At 36.9% G+C, this 18,946-nt stretch overlaps 1 protein-coding gene across 7 annotated transcripts in view; it reads left to right on the forward strand.

Annotated features, from left to right (window-relative positions):
* Nucleotides 1–18,946, forward strand: part of TPP2 (tripeptidyl peptidase 2) — a 53,019-nt gene that overhangs the window by 23,988 nt on the left and 10,085 nt on the right. For 3 of the 7 annotated variants that reach the window (XR_010471522.1, XM_065057956.1, XM_065057973.1), the window contains exons 19-27: nt 678–778; nt 2,349–2,445; nt 2,761–2,898; nt 3,989–4,233; nt 4,415–4,493; nt 13,616–13,767; nt 13,862–13,958; nt 14,861–14,991; nt 16,291–16,498. Coding sequence is in view for 3 of the 7 variants with exons in the window: in XM_065057956.1 (XP_064914028.1) it covers nt 678–778; nt 2,349–2,445; nt 2,761–2,898; nt 3,989–4,233; nt 4,415–4,493; nt 13,616–13,767; nt 13,862–13,958; nt 14,861–14,991; nt 16,291–16,498 (1,248 nt within the window). In the remaining 4 variants the exon portion in view is untranslated. Of the gene's footprint in view, nt 1–677; nt 779–2,348; nt 2,446–2,760; nt 2,899–3,988; nt 4,234–4,414; nt 4,494–6,351; nt 6,391–13,615; nt 13,768–13,861; nt 13,959–14,860; nt 15,003–16,290; nt 16,499–18,946 lie in introns of all 7 variants that reach the window. The other 4 variants (XR_010471521.1, XM_065057955.1, XR_010471523.1 and 1 more) reach the window with 3 other exon arrangements.

The raw sequence follows: 18,946 nt of genomic DNA on the forward strand, positions 1-18,946 counted from the left end.
CCACCCCAGCAACATTAGATCAACTGAAAAATGGAGAGTTAAAAATGAGTGAATACAGTTTTGCCCTTCCTTCTTGCACACCTGTAACTTTCATAAAATAAATTTTAAGTGCTGATCTACTGGCAGCTTCGTCATTGGATACTGCTAGAAAAAAAAGTTTTCAAATGATTTTGCCTATCACTGGCATCACTTATGTATCACTTTGCCTATCACTACTACATCACTTGTGTATGTAGTATTGTTTCTCTTTTGCAAAGTCAATCTATTCTGTAATAATAACCTGAAGTGGAAACACCATAGAATACTTGTGTTTAGATTCTAGATGAATAATACATGTATTTATTGAATTACATATTAAAATGAAATCATCGCTAATGCACAAACAAAACTCAGTCCTGCCCAAAGTTTGACTTGTACAGTTCTGTACAAAGTACTTTAATTATTAAGGGGAAAAAATTATAAATAAGACGTTAGTTCCAATCGCTGAAGTTTTGCAAGACCCGGTGTGTCTGCTGTTGTGAAACAGACGTAAGCTTGTGAAGCTTTCAGACTCTCACAGTATTACTTCTCATAGGATAGATAAATACAGCTTGTGTTGTGTTTTTGAGGGACATATCAGATGATCCACAGCTGTTAAAAGTGCACAGAAGCATAATTGTTATGTACTCTTCCTTTAGCATGCTTCAGAAGGCATCGTACGCTTTGATGTCCAGTCCCTGCTGAAGTATGAAGATATTGCTCCTTGCATAAATCTCAAAAGCTGGGTTCAGACGCTCAGGTAGAGTTGCTGGCGAACTGTATTGGGAAAGCTGGAAAACTATTCATATGTAGTTAAAACAGTAACAAGTTAACAGTTAAATTTAGGATAACAACAATATTCTTGTCAAATTTTAAGTGAGTTTGGAAGCATGAATCAAAGTTTCTTACCTTTCTCTCTTTTTTTTTTTTTTTTTTTTTTTTTTTTGTTCCTGTTAACTTCAAGACAATTTGAGAATTACGGTGACTTTTTTCCATACAAATTCTTTTCCTTAAGCAAATTAAAAAAAAAAAAACAAACCCACACAAAAAAAACCCCATGCAACCATATTTACAGAAATACTCCATTGCTTCCAAAGGAGACACTTAAAAGTAAAAAGAAACAAATTGTAGAGTTATTTGGTGCTATTGTTCGTTTTGTTCTTTTTTTTTCTAAGCAGTGCCTTCAGGTCCTGCCCAATTTTGACCTCGGAAAACTGTCTTCTCTCTGGTTGATTGGAAGCATTTTTGTAGGATCTGGTGCAGAATTTGATGTGGAAAGTTGTGTTTATCTTGTCAGTTTTACACATGCTGATTTGGAGGAGAAACTTTGTTGGAAAATTCCTAACCAGTGCAGCAATTACTAAAGTGTGTTGCTTCAGGAGGAGAAAGAAATGCCATACAGTTTAAGCAATACTTTTAAGACTTGTGGTCACAGTGGTCAGTAATTCAAAACTTTGCCTTACTTGGGCCTCTGGGTGAAGACCTTGGGCTCTGTCTGGGACTTTTGGATACTTGTAACTGGAACTGAGGTCACTGGGAGTTTGATGCTTAACGAACATGTCACCTAATGTTAGGTTCAGGAGTACCCAGTTGGATATGGCTTAAGTGGGGAAATAAAACTATCCCTTAATACCTCTTTACCTCATTCTTGATTGGAAAATGAAAATGCTTTTAATTCCTGGTAATATTTGAGACATTCATCTGACAGTAAACTAATTGTAATTAATTAAACTAATAAGAAAATATTTATATATTTAAATTAAGGTATGAGTACTGTTTCTTGAATGAAGTAATGACTCATAACACACAGGAAAGTAAAGTACTGAATGGCTTCTCATTCAGTATCTTGAGTTTCAAATGCTTTGAGGCAGGGTGAGTATTAGGGAGATGTATTAAGTGTGGTATTAGTCTGTACTTAACTCTTCTGTCAGCAGTCTATCTGGTGTCCACCAGACTAGGAAACGTGGGTTAAATGGATCCATGATATGACCCAGCACAGATATTTTACTTGGGGACTAGTCTGTGCTCTTGGCAGTGAAAGAGCTGACAGGATCTTATAGAAAAATTTCTATCATGTAATTAAAGGTTGTCAGAATGTGTGAATAAAATGTAAACATAAATGATGCCACACCACTTTCATTCAACTGACATTGGCTTTAACTGAGGACTTGATGCTGCTTTGATAGTTAAAATATTTTAAGAGATGTTATTGCATGTGTTGATTTCAGTTGTAATTCAGAATATTCTTCTGCTTAAGCAAGACAAATTTTAATAGAGGATACATGTTTTTTAATAGCAACCTTCTGTTGTTTATTGCTGTTTAACTGCAGACCAGTGAGTGCAAAAATAAAACCTTTGGGCTCCAGAGATATTTTACCAAATAATCGTCAACTGTATGAGATGATTTTGACCTATAACTTCCATCAGGTAAGGCTTATAAGTGGTTGGTTGGTGTGGTTTTGGGGTTTTTTTTGTTTGGTTGGTTTTGGTTTGTTTTTTTTTTTTTTTTTTAACAATTAATAAATACAGCATTTTTTCTAAGAACAGATTTTAACTTTAGCTAACTTTCTGTCTGAAACAATGTCTAGATTCACACTCTACAGTAAAAATTTGGATTTGGTTCTCTTTTGGAGCTGCTGTTTGAAATGGGCTTTAGTTCACTTATTGTTTTGAATACGTGTATAAGGATTGAACTTGTTTTATTCAGTAGTGGATTACATGCTTTGACCTTTCTTTTAACAGCCTAAGAGTGGAGAAGTAACTCCAAGCTGTCCACTTCTTTGTGAGTTGTTGTATGAATCTGAATTTGATAGTCAACTCTGGATTATTTTTGACCAGAACAAAAGACAAATGGGTTCAGGAGATGCCTATCCGCACCAGGTACAGAGTAATGTGTTTATTTTACCTTTAATTTTCTGCACAGTGTGAATATTTTGTTCTTTTTCACCCCTCAGGCCTGCTGTTAGCTCCTGTTAGCTCCTGTCCTGATGCATAGCTATAATGTTCTTATATCTTCACAAGAAGACAGGTTCAGTGGTGATATATTTATATGAAAAAAGTAACGGTTGACAGGTCTGTTTCCATGAAATAGAACATTAAGATGTTTTTCTCTTCCAAGAAAGGAAAAAGAGTTATGGTGTATTTTTTTTCTATAAAAAGCTGTTGACTAGTGATTTTGACTGGTGCATCTGACGAAGTGAATTCAAGTTCGTGTTATCTTTATGTTTGGTTTTGTGGTTTTTTTACAATTATGATACCTTATACTTTTATGTGGAAAGGATGCATTCTTTTTCTGCAGGTCTGACTTGTCTGCTGATAGATCAGAGGCTTCTGTATCCACAAAGGCTGTCTTGTATGCTGTTGGTATCTTCAGTCAGCCTTTTAAACAGACAGGCAGTGTTGTTGTTTTTAATAAATGGTGATGATGTTATCTGCATGTTCCTACCTGAATATATAAAAAGCTTTGCAGAATCAAGATAAAGCATCTGTCAGCTCTTTAAACTGCACTCTTGAATGTCAGGGGAATACTTTGTCCCTTGGTGTGAAAGCTGGTACGATGTTTGAGACAGTAGATGATGTACTGTGATCTAAACCACAGAGCACCCAAAGTTACATAGTAAACTGAAAGTGTATCAAGGCAAACCTGCTAGAGGTTTGAACTGAAAGTCTAGCAAGAATTCTGATTATTATTTGAGCAGTTGACACAGTGTTAGATAGGAACAAATGATACCAGACTACTTAGTGGTCTGAAAATGATGGATTTTTTTTTTTCAGTCAATTTAATGTGTTTTGGCTGCTATCAAGTCTTGAAAGCACTCTGTTTTCAAGAGATTTCAAAACTAAGCAATCTAACATATTTTAAATGGCTAGAGCTATATGGATCAAGAAGAACATGACAGTTCTATTGCCAAGTTTTTTGTGAATGGTGAAGTATTTATTCTTGACATTCATGAGAACTTCTTTCTTTCAGTATTCTGTGAAACTGGAAAAAGGAGATTACACTATTCGGTTACAAATTCGTCACGAACAGAACAGTGAGCTGGATCGCATCAAAGACCTTCCGTTTATTGTTTCTCACAGGTTGTCTAGTACCTTGAGCTTAGATATTTATGAAAACCATAGCCTTGCTCTCTTAGGGAAGAAGAAATCCAACAGTTTGACATTACCACCAAAACACAGTCAGCCATTCTTTGTAACATCTCTGCCTGATGACAAGTAAGTTACTGAAGTCTTGTTTTTCTCATCTACATCTAACCAGCTACCTCTACTTTGATAGCGTCTACCTGTTAAGCTTGGCAGTTCCTCTTGTGTTGGTCTTCTTTTGGGTTCTTTATTGTAGTCCACATGGAACATTAATGAACTTGATTTTAACACTGAACTCTCTTTCTTTGAATAGGATACCTAAAGGAGCAGGACCAGGATGTTATCTTGCAGGAGCTCTTACACTGTCTAAAACAGAACTTGGAAAGAAAGCTGTGAGTATTTGGAATGGATGACAGCTTGTTTTATAGAAACTTTTGAACTGAGTAAATGGCATGCTAGGAAGTGCTGTGTTTCATGGTTTTAATAAAGAGTACTAGGTTTAGTAACATAACACATTTTAGAGGCAGTTGTTTCATTATAAAGTCAGAGTAACTTCTAAGTAGTTCTATTTTTATTTTCATCTGATAATCTCCAATGTAGTTGCATTTTCTAAATTGTGAATTTGATTTCTTTCACTCTGAATCCTTGTATTTCTAGAAGCAACTGCTTTTTTCTTGGTGTGGAGCCTTGAAAAGATTTTGCTTAGTTTAGTATAGTTTTTGAATGAAAAATACATGCGTATCTATTGATGCATGTTGATTCTCTAGTAAACAGCTATACTCTTCTTTGCATGCATACAACTTTCAGCAAAAATATGTGCTTTCTTAACACCTCCATGTTACTGTTACAAAGTAGTAGGAACTTTCCTGACTCAAATGCATAAGCAGATATTCTTACCTGCCGCACACTGATTTTGTCAACCACTGATATGAACGTATGCTCCAACAGAATGATGTAAGATCTCTGTATATGATGCAAGGAAAAGAAACCACTATTTTTTGGTCATACTACAGCATCCTGTAAAAGCTGCTAACTTGTATGAATCTGTAGTGCAACAGTGATTGTGGTAACCAGATCACTCTTGTGTGTATCTGGTGCTAAGGTATTTAGAATATTCCCTTAGCTATTTTTAAATAGATGGCAAAGCTCAGAATAAATTTGAATCAATCCTAGTGACTGTTAGAAGTAGTTCGTCGTCCATATATCACTAGATGTGGCTGAACAACGTACAAAATTAGAGTATGTTTTTATATAAGTTTCTGTGAGTAGGTGGGAACATACCCTTATATCTTGTTGAGTACAACAGTTTAGTTTATTCAATCTGATTTGTTTGTAGGTAGTACTTTGGGCAGATTGTATGTAACTACAGGTTAGAAAATGTCTGTCAGGAGAATTTATGTATCAATGAGGAAAACCCTAGTAATTATGAACTCTAAAGTACTTAGTCTTATATTCCTTTGTGATTCCTGCAAGGTTGCAAGTATACTTTCATTAAATTCATGGTAAATCCATTACGGTAAGTGTAGTGTAGTTTTCCTAACTTGAATTCTGCACTTGCTTGATCTATTGGTTGTAATTCTTATCTATCTTATTTTAAAACCAGAATATGTGGTTATATACAGTGATTTCTGGGATGGGAAGTAGGAGGTAGGTATCACCTGTCAGATTTCCTGTGATGAAGAATACTTAAGAGCTCATGAGGCTAGAAATTCTAGCTGAGGTGTGTCTCGTGTCATAGTTTAAGGCACTACTGTCATGGCTGTATTTCACTGGAAAAAGGGCGATATAAAATAGTATCAGATACTTTCTGCTGCCTTTAGTATGTACCAGGAGACAAAAAAGGACAATTAGGCATCAGTTGTCTCTAGGTAAGCAAATGGGAAGCAATGTGAGAAAAAATACGCATAATTTCTGTATATTTATTATTAAATAGAACAATGCCACTAAACAGTCAAAATCTAAAATCTATACTTTTGAGGCTGAGTTTCTGTAATTTGTTAATTTAAGCTAAGTGATTAACAACACTTGCTTTTCTTACAGGAATAACTGGCTTGATACACAATAATACATTGTTTTATTAAATTTTAAGAACTGAAAGAGCATGCTTTAAGAGCATGTTTGATGATAGATTTGACTCTGAAAGTTTTAAAATCTGTAGCTTGAAGTTATAACCATAACTGTACAGAGAAGGTGTCTCCATCCTGTGTGGTGTGTGCATGTTTTCTTACAGTATGTTATTCTAACTCCCAGGGGCAGTCTGCAGCAAAGCGACAAGGAAAATTTAAAAAGGTACTGAATGTTAGTTTTTGAAAAAGATGTACTTAAGTCTTTTTGCGTATGACTTAAAGAATCTGTCTAGCAGTATTGGTTTTTAATTTGTCTCCCTCATCTACGTCCTTAGTCCTGAGTTATTTGCTTCAGCACCTTAAGTATGTCTACTGGTAGAATGACAAAACACTGCTGTAATACAAAGCTGAGAGGCTTGTGAGCATCTGGATACTTCTGCAATAAGTGCTGTAAAAGCACATGTGGTGATTAGTGGTCTGTAATTTTACTTTTTATTAAATATTCAAGAATCTTCAGTGCTTGTGGTCAAGATTTTATGTAACAAGTGTTTTTACCTATTCTATTCTGTCTGCAAATTAAGAACTGAATATGAACATAACACTGATGTAGAATTGAATATATAACTGTATAACAAGTCTACTGAATTGAGAGCTACCTTCATCACGGTCACAAAAAAAACAGGGTTTTTGTAGGAGGGATGGACTTGATGGAAAAGTCTCTCAATTTGTGATTCTACTCAAATTAAATATAACTTTTTATAAGGCTAGAGTTTATACAGTGATGTAGCAGGTGCTAGAATTTACAGAAACAATTTTGGAGCATGTATAAGATAGGTCAGATAGGAAGTTGAGTAACTTTAACATAGCAGTGTTTTAATATTGTGCTTTCTCGTTCTTACATTAGGTAATACAATATTCTGCTGGCAGTCAGAGGCTGAAACAGTCTTTATAAGAAAAAAAAAAATAGGCTACCTTTATAAAGCTACTGTCTTTTCTTGTTTTGCTTTTACATTGTAAAGCTATTTACATTCTTTTGTTTTCAAGGTACTGTGTTCAGGAGTGGCATGCAAATTAGTCACGATTAGTCACGATTCTTGTTAGCAGTAAGGCATGAGAATCATCCATAACACAGTTTATTGCCATAATCTGTTATTTTGTGTAACAGTGAGCTGGTAACTGAGCCTGCTGATTACTCTGGCCTTGGTGTAATAACTGTGTGGAATGTGATTAGGCTATACAAGAAGGATTTTAATGTGCACTGCTGCAATTTTATTTTCATGCTGCATCTGAAAAGTATGCAGATCACTTTTAGAAAGATGATTTAAAATCCCATGTGAATGTATGGCTTCCTGATGAATAGGGTATAAAGTTTTCATGTAGTGAATTTCTAACAAGAGAGTTAATAAACTCTAATCATAATTCAGTTTGCATAACAAAACCTATCAAACAGATCCAGGAGGCTGCTTGGTCTGGTTTTAAATTTTGGTTTCAGAACATGTTTGTGTTCATACCTGAGCAGTATCCCCACTCAAGCCAAAATAAAAACTGTTGTTCTTGATATTTCTACCTCATAAGAGATGTCAGCATACTATGATCAAATAAATAAAATACAGTGTATTTCAGAGCATTGGTCCGTAAGAGCTCCATTAATTAATATATTTTTCTGAGAATGCAACTCTTGAGGGCTTTCATGTTGACAAGTTTTGAATATTTACACTGCCCTGTCATAAGTCTACATATGTTTATGATGTTTTCCAGCATGGAAAACATGTTTATTTTGTGACCCAGTCAATCAAAAAAACTGTGTGTAGATTTTTCATATTTTTCACAGATGACTCCAGGCCCTGTTGTGGGATTATGAGTGTTCATTTACAAGTCACATTTTATATGTTCTTTTCTCTGATACTGGTGACTAGTCTGTGTAAAGCTTTATATATATATGTACACACATACACACACACACACACACACATATATATATATGTATCAGTTGATGAGGGAGGGAACTTACATATGTGCATCACACTACCAACACTACCAGAAATCCATGGTGGGCATTTCTGGTTGTTTGAAAGTACTTCTTTTTTTGTAGAATCACAGAATGGCTGATGCTGGAAGGGGCTCTGGAGGTCATCTGGTCTAATCCCCCTGCTCAAGCCTCCTAAAGCTGGTTTCCCAGAACCACATCCAAGTGGCTTTTGAGCATCTCCAAGGTTGGAGACTACACAACTTCTCTTGGCAACCTGTGCCATTGTTCAGTCACCCCCACAGCAAAAAAATACTTCCTGTTGTCCAGAGGGGAACTTCTGTGTTCCCGTTGGTGGCTGTTGCCTCTTGTCCTGTCACACTGCACCACTGAAAATTCTGGATTTCTTTTTACAACCTCCCTACACATATTTACATAGATTGATGAGATTCCTTCTCCTTCTCTACCACCCAAATGCCTTCCCCAGGCTGAACAACCCCAGCTTTCTTAGCCTTTCCTTATAGGAGAGATGCTCCAGTCTGTCAGCTTTGTGGTCCTTCACTGGACTCTCTCCAGTATGTCCATGTCTCTCTTGTAGTGGGGAGCCCACAACTGGACACAGAACTCCAAGTGTGTCCTCACCAGTGCAGAGTAGAAGAAAAGGATCACATCCCTCAACCTGGGACACCAGGGCATGGGTTTTTACTTAACGTCTTCCTGTCTTCAGTGTGTTTGGACTTAAATAAATACATAAATAAATAAAAACCTTTCTCTCTGATTACTGAACCTCTGATATGTATGAAATTCAGAATTCAGTGATATTTTTCCTTTGACCTGATCCCCACTGAAGTAGAGAGTGCCCTGCCATTGTTGATTGGGAAGCTGATGTGCCCTTAGAAGTGTCATTGGTCTCTCATGGGGAGACACGTGCTAAACAACCATGTGAAAAACAAATTGGTTCAATGTACCTTCCTTCTTTCACAACCTAACTTTTGTAATCCAGTTAAAATTAGATTCTTTTTTTCCCCACTGTCTCCAAGTTTCATCCTGAACATAGGCAGAATGAAAACAGATCACTGACTTTTTCTGGTCTGTTAGATGCATTTTTTTGTTGTTGATACATATTGCAGCTTTTGAACAGCAATATGTAACTACTAGCAGAGGCATATAAAGTTTCTACATCTTTCTCCCCACTCTGCTATCCTTCCATCTAATTTGAAGCAAGAAATGCACTGTGCAGATATTGATAAGTACTAGTGGAAAACTAATAAATACCATTGTGAAGTCAAACATAAAAGGAAATGTGTTCAATGACTTCCTTTCAGCATTAAGGCTCTATTCCTGTTTAATCAGGAGGCCTTCAAAAATAGGATGAAGTACATGTCTGATTTAATTTTCTGTAAGCCTGGCTGGTGACTTCAATAACGTTAATTCATTTTCAATTAAATACAAGTATTTCTGTAAAAATAAGCAACTTTGCACAAATCATATGCATCTAAAGGTAGATACAGATTACTTATGCACATTCAGGTGTGTGTGTATGCAGATGTGCATGGTATTTATTAAATGAAAAATGAGACCAAGGATGTGTTCCTTCAAGGAGTTTTTTGCTGTGAATGCTTTAAAGTAGCAATAGTTCATATGTCTTTTCTACATAAAATACCAGATGTTGAACTATTGGACAAAAATCTAAGTTTAAACCTTTAAACAAAATTAACTGTTAAAGTCTTTTAAGAGGTGACTGTTTTGGGGGCATTGTGCTTGTTTATTTATGTGGTTTGTAGTTCTAGTTAAAAATAAACTCACTGAGTCTTATCAAACTGTGCACAGAGTACACTGACTGAAGTGTGCACCCCCTATGCTTCCAAAGTTTTGATTATTGCTTAATTTTGTCGGAAAATAAGCAAAGAGCAGCTTTCTCATTAATTTGAAAGTTTCCTTAGTAATTTTTTCAATAGATAATATGCTCACTTTCTGCCTTTCTCTGCCTATCCCTCTGTCTTTTTATAGCTATATATAATATCAAATCCAGTACACTACTCTAGTACTTCTATCGCTCTGGAACAGTTAGAGTTACATTTGAATAAGAAAGCAGATTAAAATGCTGAATTGTGAAGAGTTGGCTTTTTTCTCCTTAATCTCTAGTGTTGAATGTTTCTGTAATGACAATGACAGTGTCTTCTGGTATCTAGGGGGTTGCCAAGTTTTATGAATAATGCTTGTGTTTACAGATAGAATAGAGAAAAGAAGGAAGCCTTCTGTCCATCTTACGATCTTGTGATAGTTTAATTAAATGTGATAAGCACCTAAACTGTGTTTATCCCATTGAATAAGTTTGGTGTCTGTAGAGAAGAGTGTGTCTCCTTTTTGGTAAGATCTTTTTCAAAAGGAGGCTGCTTAGGTCTGAAGCTCATTGTTTCCTTTCAACGGTCATAGCTTGTAATACTTGCAGAATGGTGAGATGACATTTTACTGTTGATGGTTTAGCTACATAGAATTTGTCTCTTAAATGAAAGTGTTCATCCACATAAGTGGGACTTTGATAATATAATTACACTTGGTTTGAAACTTAATCTAGGGTAGTAGAGCCTGCTCTTGTAGACAAGGCTTGAGAATGCAGAGGCCGTGTAAATACATAACTCCAAACATGCTTCCAAGTAAGATCTAAAAGGACTTACAAGAAGGAAATCCTGAAATATTGGAAGAATATTTCTAGGAAGGCATGTTTCTTTCTTAGGGAAGTGTCAGTTTTGATAGAGGATGTCTTTTTAAAAAACACTGTGAGCTACTGATTCAGATTGTTCTACTGAACTAACTTCTTAGGCATCTTAGGCATTACCTTAGCCAGCCCCATACCATGTTACTCATGTCCATATCCTCCACTGCATATCATTGCTTCCATGACCTGTTCTGTCATGGTCTGGCCTAGATCTTGCTGAAGTCTTGAGTCTCCTGCCTGGTCATGGCTTTCATACTTGAAATGTACATGTGCAGGATAGTTCCTGTGAAAGCTATACTTTAATATAGATTAGTGATCTGAAACAGGGCTTAAAAAGATATGTAAATGTAAAGTTTGTGGTTCATCTGTGACTACATATTAAGTAGGTGGAAAAAGTGTTTTAAGAGAATATTTGTGTCAATTTTTCTTACCAGTATTGTTTTCAGTAACCCATAGCAAGCTGCTGGTCTTTTTGAACTATCAGTCTGAATAAAATTGTTTGACATTGGTGTTCTTGAATAGTTTCTGAAGTGTGGTGTTGCAGTCTGTTACTGCAGGGTTTTGCATAGCAATTTCTGACAGTCACCTTTTTATCCGCGATGTAACCTGAAATAGCTCCATCTTGCGCAACATTGACTTAGTTTATAGGAAACTTATTTTCACAAATGTGTTTTGATATAATTGCCACAGCAACTGAGCATGCAAAACAGTATTTTGCACAGTGTTGCCACAAAGTAATGGTGTTTAGAGGGTTTAAGCATAAGTGATCTTCTCTGTGAAATATCCTCTATGTAAAATAAATGGGCATGTGCCCCCACTGTTTGGGGAAAGGCTTTATAAAAAAGTTGCAGCACTAGAACAAAAACAACCAAATGGCCTCCCTTAGCAATTGTGATGTTTTTGAAGCAATGACTTAAATCTGATGTTGGCTTATTTGCAAATTCATACATAAATCGTCTCAGGAAACAGACTTCAGAGCATGGTCTGAGATCAGTAAGGATTTTCCTTTTAAATAGCTGTAGCTGTTTTTCTGATGGTAGTTATTGACTAATGTAGCATGAACTCAACTCAAACTGTAGGGATATTTTTGTGCTGGCATATAGGGTTTAAAAAAATCTTGCAGGAATTAAAAAAATCTCAGGAATTGCCTGGATGGTCACACTCAAAGAGTTGTGATCCATGTCCTGTTGTCCAAGTGGAGACCAGTGACGAGCGGTGTTGAGCAGGGGTCGATATTGGGACTGGCACTGTTTAGCGTCATTGTCAGCAACATGGACAGTGTGACTTGAGTGCACCTTCAGCAAGTTCGCTGACGACACCAAGCTGTGTCATGCAGTTGATGTGTTGGATGTCATCCAGAGGGACCTTGACAGCCTGGAGAGGTGGGCCCATGCAAACCTTTTGAGATTTAATAAGGCCAAGTTCAGAGTCTTGCACCTGGGTCAGGGCAACCCCAAGCACAAATACCGGCTGAGTGGAGAAGGATTGGGAGCAGCCCTGAGGAGAAGCTCAGCATGAGCCAGCAGTGTGTGCTTGCAGCCCAGAAAGACAGTTGTATCCTGGGCCACATCAAGAGAAGCATAACCAGCAGGTCAAGGGAGGCGATTGTCCCCTTCTTTTCTGCTCTCATGAGACCCCACCTGCTGTACTATGTCCAGCTCTGGGGCCCTCATTATAGAAGAGATGTGGACTTGTTGAAGGGGGTCCAGAGGAAGCCCATGAAGATGATTAGAGGGTTGGAACACCTCTCCTATGAGGACAGGCTGAGAGCGTTGGGGTTGTTCAGCCTGAAGAAGAGAAGGCTCCGAGGAGACCTCCTAGCAGTCTTCCAGTACCTAAAGGGGGTCCACAGGAAAGCTGGTGAGGGAATTCTTGCAAGTGTATGTTGTGATAGGATAAGGGGAAAAATGGAAAAAGGGTAGACTTAGAGTAGACATAAGGATGAAATTCTTCACCGCGGGAGTGGTGAGGCACTGGAACAGGCTGCCCAGAGCAGCTGTGGATGCCCCATCCCTGGGAGTGTTCCAGGCCAGATTGGATGGGGCTTTGAGCAACCCGATCTAGTGAAAGCCGTATCTGCCCATGGCAGGGGGATTGGAACTAGATGATCTTTAAGGCCTCTTCCAACCCAAACCATTTTGTGTCTCCTTAATTTGAGCACAGATAGAGGTGAAATTGGAAAGTCTGTAGCAGCAGAATGGAAAACAGTTGTCTGTGTATGCATCAACTGATTCAGTAGGTACATGGAAGAAGTATTGTCTTGAGAGGAATAAAGTTTTGTATTCTGTGGTATGGTTCATGTTTATGCTAATATTGTATTACTTTTTATAATTCAGTCATATTTATTCATTTGTTTATTGCCAGATTTGTAGGCTAGGATCTCTAACTGATTTTTTTCCTTTGCCTTTTAACCAAGTTGTTTGGTTTTCTGTAAATGAACAAACCAACCCCAACCTTCTGATTCCCCAACTAATGTCATGTAGAATTTTATGAATACAAAAATGTCAAACTTGCCAAATTTTAGGCTTTCTTGTCTTACACCCAGTGTGCTGTTTGAATATTTACATTTTTGCATTGCTTGAAATAAAAAGGTAAAGCATTTCCTGAATTCCTAATAACTAATACATTTACTCTCAGAATCTTTACTTAGGATATGTATAGTTGCAACTCAGAGTAGTTGTTTGCTATGATTTAGCTTTTGTGTAGCAGCAGCAAAAAGTGTACTGTATTCCTCTCAGTACGTGTCTCTTTTCCCATCTCCAGGATGTCCTTACGGTTCACTATCATTTGATACCATCACCAGCAAAGAGTAAAAATGGCAGCAAAGAGAAAGAAAGAGAACAGGAAAAGGAAAAAGATGTGAAAGAAGAATTTGCTGAAGCTTTAAGAGATCTGAAAATACAGTGGATGACCAAGTATGTCTGCTGTCATGACTACACAAGCTTAAAGCATCTGTACAGAAAAAAATCCAGAATCTGTACTTTCATGCTATGTCCTCTTCTCTTCTAGGCTGGATACCAGTGACATGTATAATGAGTTGAAAGAAGCGTTTCCTAATCATCTTCCATTGTATGTTGCAAGACTTCATCAGCTGGATTCTGAAAAGGTGATTTAACACTCCAGAACTTGATTTGTCTTAGTACATCTTTGTCTAAATACATCCCTGTAACATAAACAACTAAATCTTTCTTCATGCATATTTGGTCTTGAAGTGAGTGCCATAGCTGTACTCAGTCCTGTAAAGCAGAAATTCCTAACTAGACTGACAGCTGCCTTCCTGACTGACTGTGATTTACTTAATCCCACAGCAGAATGAAAATATGCCTGCCTATAGTATGTTTGCTTATAATTTACTTATTGTTAAGGTAAACACATTGTATTTTTCCTGACTGGTTTAGGCTACAACAATGTTATTCTAAATAGTTTTTGTCAAGGCAAGCACACATCCCATTCTACTCCTCTGCTGGGTTGGTAGTTTCTTCTACCACAATTGCTCAGACAACTGAGGACAGTAACCTCTTGAAATGACATGGATAAATCTACCATCTATCATTGTCCTCAAGAATTGGAGCTGTGAACAGAAAAGTTTATATATATATCTGCTTTTTTGTTCATCTTGAAGATAAACAGCTTTTTAGATAGTCAGTAGTTTGAATATTTTTGTTTAATTTCATTCTGATTTTATATTTATTTCTGAAATTAATAACTGCTACTTTTATTTAAGAGGATTTTTATTTTTCTGAAATGGTTTTTTCTTTCTGTAAACTCTGCATTTTGCGTATACCCACCTCATGTTTTAGTTTGTTTTCAATGCAATGGACTACCTATTTGGGAAATCTTGATAACACAGACTTTCAGTTTTTTTGAATCAAAAATTGGAGAAAGCAGAGAAGAGGACATGTTGAATTGTGTTATTTCTGCTTACCTTCCCATTTATCCTAGTGTCAGTAGAATCAACAATCAAGTATTGTGATTTCATAGCGCTGAACACCTTTATTTTTCTTTTAGGAACGAATGAAAAGACTTGATGAAATTGTTGAAGCTGCAAATACTGTAATCTCTCATATTGATCAGACAGCGTTAGCAGTATATTTTGCCATGAAGACTGATCCCAGGCCTGATGCAACTACTATAAAAAAGTACCTACCCAGTAAATAATTTTCTTGCATCCTATTTCTGTAATGTACATACTTTGTGTCTGCTTATAGGAAACTGAATGACTGTAATGTTTTTTAATAAGTTGTATTCTTTGGGGCACAGGTAATTTCAAACTTCATTACAACATTATTTAGTTACTTAATTATATCTCCAGAATACAGGAACACTGAATCCTGCAAGTTTTTATTTAGAAGTATTAAGTAAAATTAATGAGTGCTTTCAGAATTTAAATGTGTCCAAAAAATGAGGTGTTAAGTTTTTTTATCAAGCTTAGTCTCCTATCAGAGGGACCACTAGAATCATGATATAGAGGTGTGTATTTTGAATGCTACCTGCCTTTTCCTAATACTTTGTAACCTTTTGGATCTGTGTTTGAAGAAAAAATTGACAGCAGACTTGGAACTAACTGCTTACAAAAGATTTTGTTTGTGAAAGACCTTGTGCTTCAGAGTATTTTTGAGACCCTTTGTTTTTCTTTAGTTTTAGATTTTTCCTCTGAATTACCAATATATATTCCTAGGAATACAGTATTTTAAAGGTGACACCTTAGTCCGAAGAATAACTGGTGGATTTTGCAGTGTGTAGCATGGTGCTGTTTTAGTCACAAATAGAGCAGCACATTTTAAGATTAGGCCCTTAAAAGGTGACAGGCATATTTGTTATTATTTCAGATAAAATACCAGATTTCAATTGTAAGATTAGTCTGTCTGTTGTACCTATCCTGAATATTTGCATATAATTCTAGAATCGCTGATATAAAAGCAAAGCTATGACATAAATGAACTTCATTCTAAACATTTCTTGATAAGTTGACCCATTAGGTCATGTGATTGAATCTAACATCTGGAATTGAACACCAAATTCAGTGGTGTTTTAAATGAGTGCAATTTCTTTGAAGTCAACAGAATTGTACCTGCTTACAGTAGTAGTAGATTTGACTCCAAGAACTGTAAAGCTATTTTTCCAGATGCTGCCTTATTCAGTTTTAGAATCCCGAGTTGCCCTTGCCTTAAGACACCAAAGGCATTTCAGACTTAGAAGAATGGTTGAGGTTGTTTAATACATAGTCTCTCTACATCATTTTTTACAATTAGTTTAATTTGTAGTAAATAGCCATGCTTTTAAAGTTATCTTGGTGCTTATTTTCATTTTGTGTGTCCTAACTGCTGTAAAGCTTTTAGCTTAATCTCAGTACAGCACTGATTCTGTTCTTAATGAGGTATCTGCAAAAAGTCCTTAATATTTTTTCAATGCTTTTTTTTTTTTTTTTTTAAATATAGTGAAATGGAAAAACAGAAGACTACTTTAGTGGATGCACTTTGTCGAAAAGGAAGCGCACTAGCTGACCAACTTCTTCATCTGCAGGCCCAACAAGGGGCTGCTTCCAGTGATGCAGAAGGCAAAGATGAGGATCACGAAAGCTGCTCAGAGGCTTTGACAGAGACATTCTGGGAAACAACAAAATGGACCGATCTTTTTGACAGCAAGGTAAGAGAGCAGAGCAGATTTTTTTTGTCTTTTGCATGATGGATTTTTTTTATGGTTTCTCCTGGAATTATGCACTGCCTTTGTGTGCACAGCCTCATGCATCCCTCCCTTCTACTTTTTCATGCTGTCCCCATATGTTGTCCTCCCTTAACAACCTTTTTCCACAGAGTTTTTGCCAAGCCTGTCAAATCCATGGTAAGGCCATCTCTGGACATGTGAATGTAGAGGTTAAGGGAAGGGTATAGAACAGTACCAGATTTCCATGAAAAAGCTGCTTGCTTTATTGAATTGCTTCTTTCTGTACCTTTCAGGGAATATTTTTGATTAACCTCTGCACTGTTCTAGCTGTACACAGAAGTATGCAGGGTACCTACTCTTTTCAGTCCTGCGTTCTGTAGCCTCTTCTGCACTACGGACAAGAGAAGTTTTGTGTTTTGTTGTCAGTAATGTCTGTAGAGGTAAAGGAAGAAAACCTCAGAAATAATTACATATTTTATTAGCACAGATTTCCCTGTCATTTCAGTTTCCTAATCCTGAGATTTAAGTGTTTTCTGCTTCATCCAAGACAGCTATTCTGAAAGGAAAACAAAAATCCGTAGTAGGTGATTAGTTAAATAGCTTGGAATTTACGGAGTTTATGACTTCACATGTTTAACTGTTGAGGTACTGAGTATATTAATTAGTTGCTGTATTTAGCTCTTGCATATGACAGTGTTTTACTGAAAGATTAAGTGACCAATGTATTTGTTTATAATTAAGTTAAATTGCCAGAGCACTTCAGATTGTTAATTTCAAAATTTTTCTTTTGTAACTAAATTGCTTAATTTCCTTGACAGTAAATAATCTGCCTTGTAACAACTGGTGCCTTAGCTAGAAGCCTGAACAAGAAGGCTGATGGTGGTTACCTTCAGTTTAACGTACACATACATCTTTTCAGCATTCCTATTCTAATCTGTTACTGATGATAATATCCTGTGGTAGCAGATTTTGTGCTTTAATCAGGTTGTCTGGCACAAGATTTTATTGCTGTATATTTGAAAGTACAGTACTCTGTTCCAGTGTAGTGATCCCTAGTTTACTTCCCTTTAAGCTGTTAGTAATATTTTCAGTGGAGGAAGTGTCAATATAGATATCTTGTTGGGAGTTTATCACTCTTAGTTACAGGAATCTTTTTTTTCAAGGCAGATATTGATTCCTAGCACTCTTGAGCTGTGTACTCTGGGCATGGAATGAGTAACTGTGATTTGAATTGCACAGATTGAACCTGTCTTTTTGACTGCCTTAACCACAGCATACTCGAGTCTTGCTCTGAAAATTGATGCTTCTGTGTGGTTAAATTGGTACTGACAGGCCAGCAAAACTTTTTAGATGTTTGTAGCACTTCATATGGAAATTACTTCCATCGCATTTTGCAGCATGTTTGTCTGCTTTTCCCTCTTGATTTTACTAGTCAAATTGAAATCTAAACTTGATTGACTATCGTGAGCCCTACGCAGCCACTTACTTATTCCCCTGCAGTGAGATGGAGAAGAGAATTTGAAACATAAAAGTGAGGCAGCTTGTGCGTTGAGATAATGACAGTTTTTACTGTGAGGATGATCAAATACTGTAATGGGTTGCCTGGAAAGGTGAGTGAAGTCTCAGTACTTGGAGGCGGTCAAAACCTGATTAGACACAGTTGACAGTATAGGTCAACCTGCTATACATGGTCCTGCTTTGAGCAAGGGCATTGAACTAGACAGTCGTTGGAGCTCCCTTCTATGTTCAACAATTTTGTGATTCGATGACTGCTTGGCAAATAATTTATGTAGCTCGCTAGTTTCTGGGGTGGTTTTCTTCATGCTTTCTGTGATCCAGGTGCATGAATGTTGGCCAGTGTCCTGGTTTTGGCTGGGATAGAGCTAACTTTCTTCCTAGTAGCTGTATAGTGCTTTGTTTTAGATTTAGGATGAGAATACTGATAACACTCTGATGTTTTAGTTGTTGCTGATCAGTGCTTCACTAAGTCAGGGACTTTTCAGCTTCTCATATTGCCCTGCCAGTGAGGGAGCTGGGAGTACAGAGAAGTTGGGAAGCTGACCCCAACTGACCAAAAAGATACATACCATATGACGTTATGCTCAGTATGTACACTAGGGGGAAAGTTGGTTGGGGAGCTGCTGCTTGGGGACAGGTTGGCCATCGATCACCAGGTGGTGAGTAATTGCGTTGTGCATTACTTGTTTTGTGTATTCTTTCATCATTATTATTATTTTTCCCTTCCTCTTGTGTCCTCTTAAGGTGTCTTTATCTCAACCCACAAGTTTTAGCTTTTTTCTGATCCTCTTCCCCATCCCACGGTGGGGGGAGTGAGCGGACAGCTGTGTGGTGTGTAGCTGCCCGCCAAGTTAAACCACAACAGTCACTAATGATGTAGTTTTACTTTTGCTGGCTATCAATTTAGTGTGT

This window comes from Columba livia, chromosome 1 (genome assembly GCF_036013475.1).
Source record: "Columba livia isolate bColLiv1 breed racing homer chromosome 1, bColLiv1.pat.W.v2, whole genome shotgun sequence".
Lineage (NCBI taxonomy): Eukaryota > Metazoa > Chordata > Aves > Columbiformes > Columbidae > Columba > Columba livia.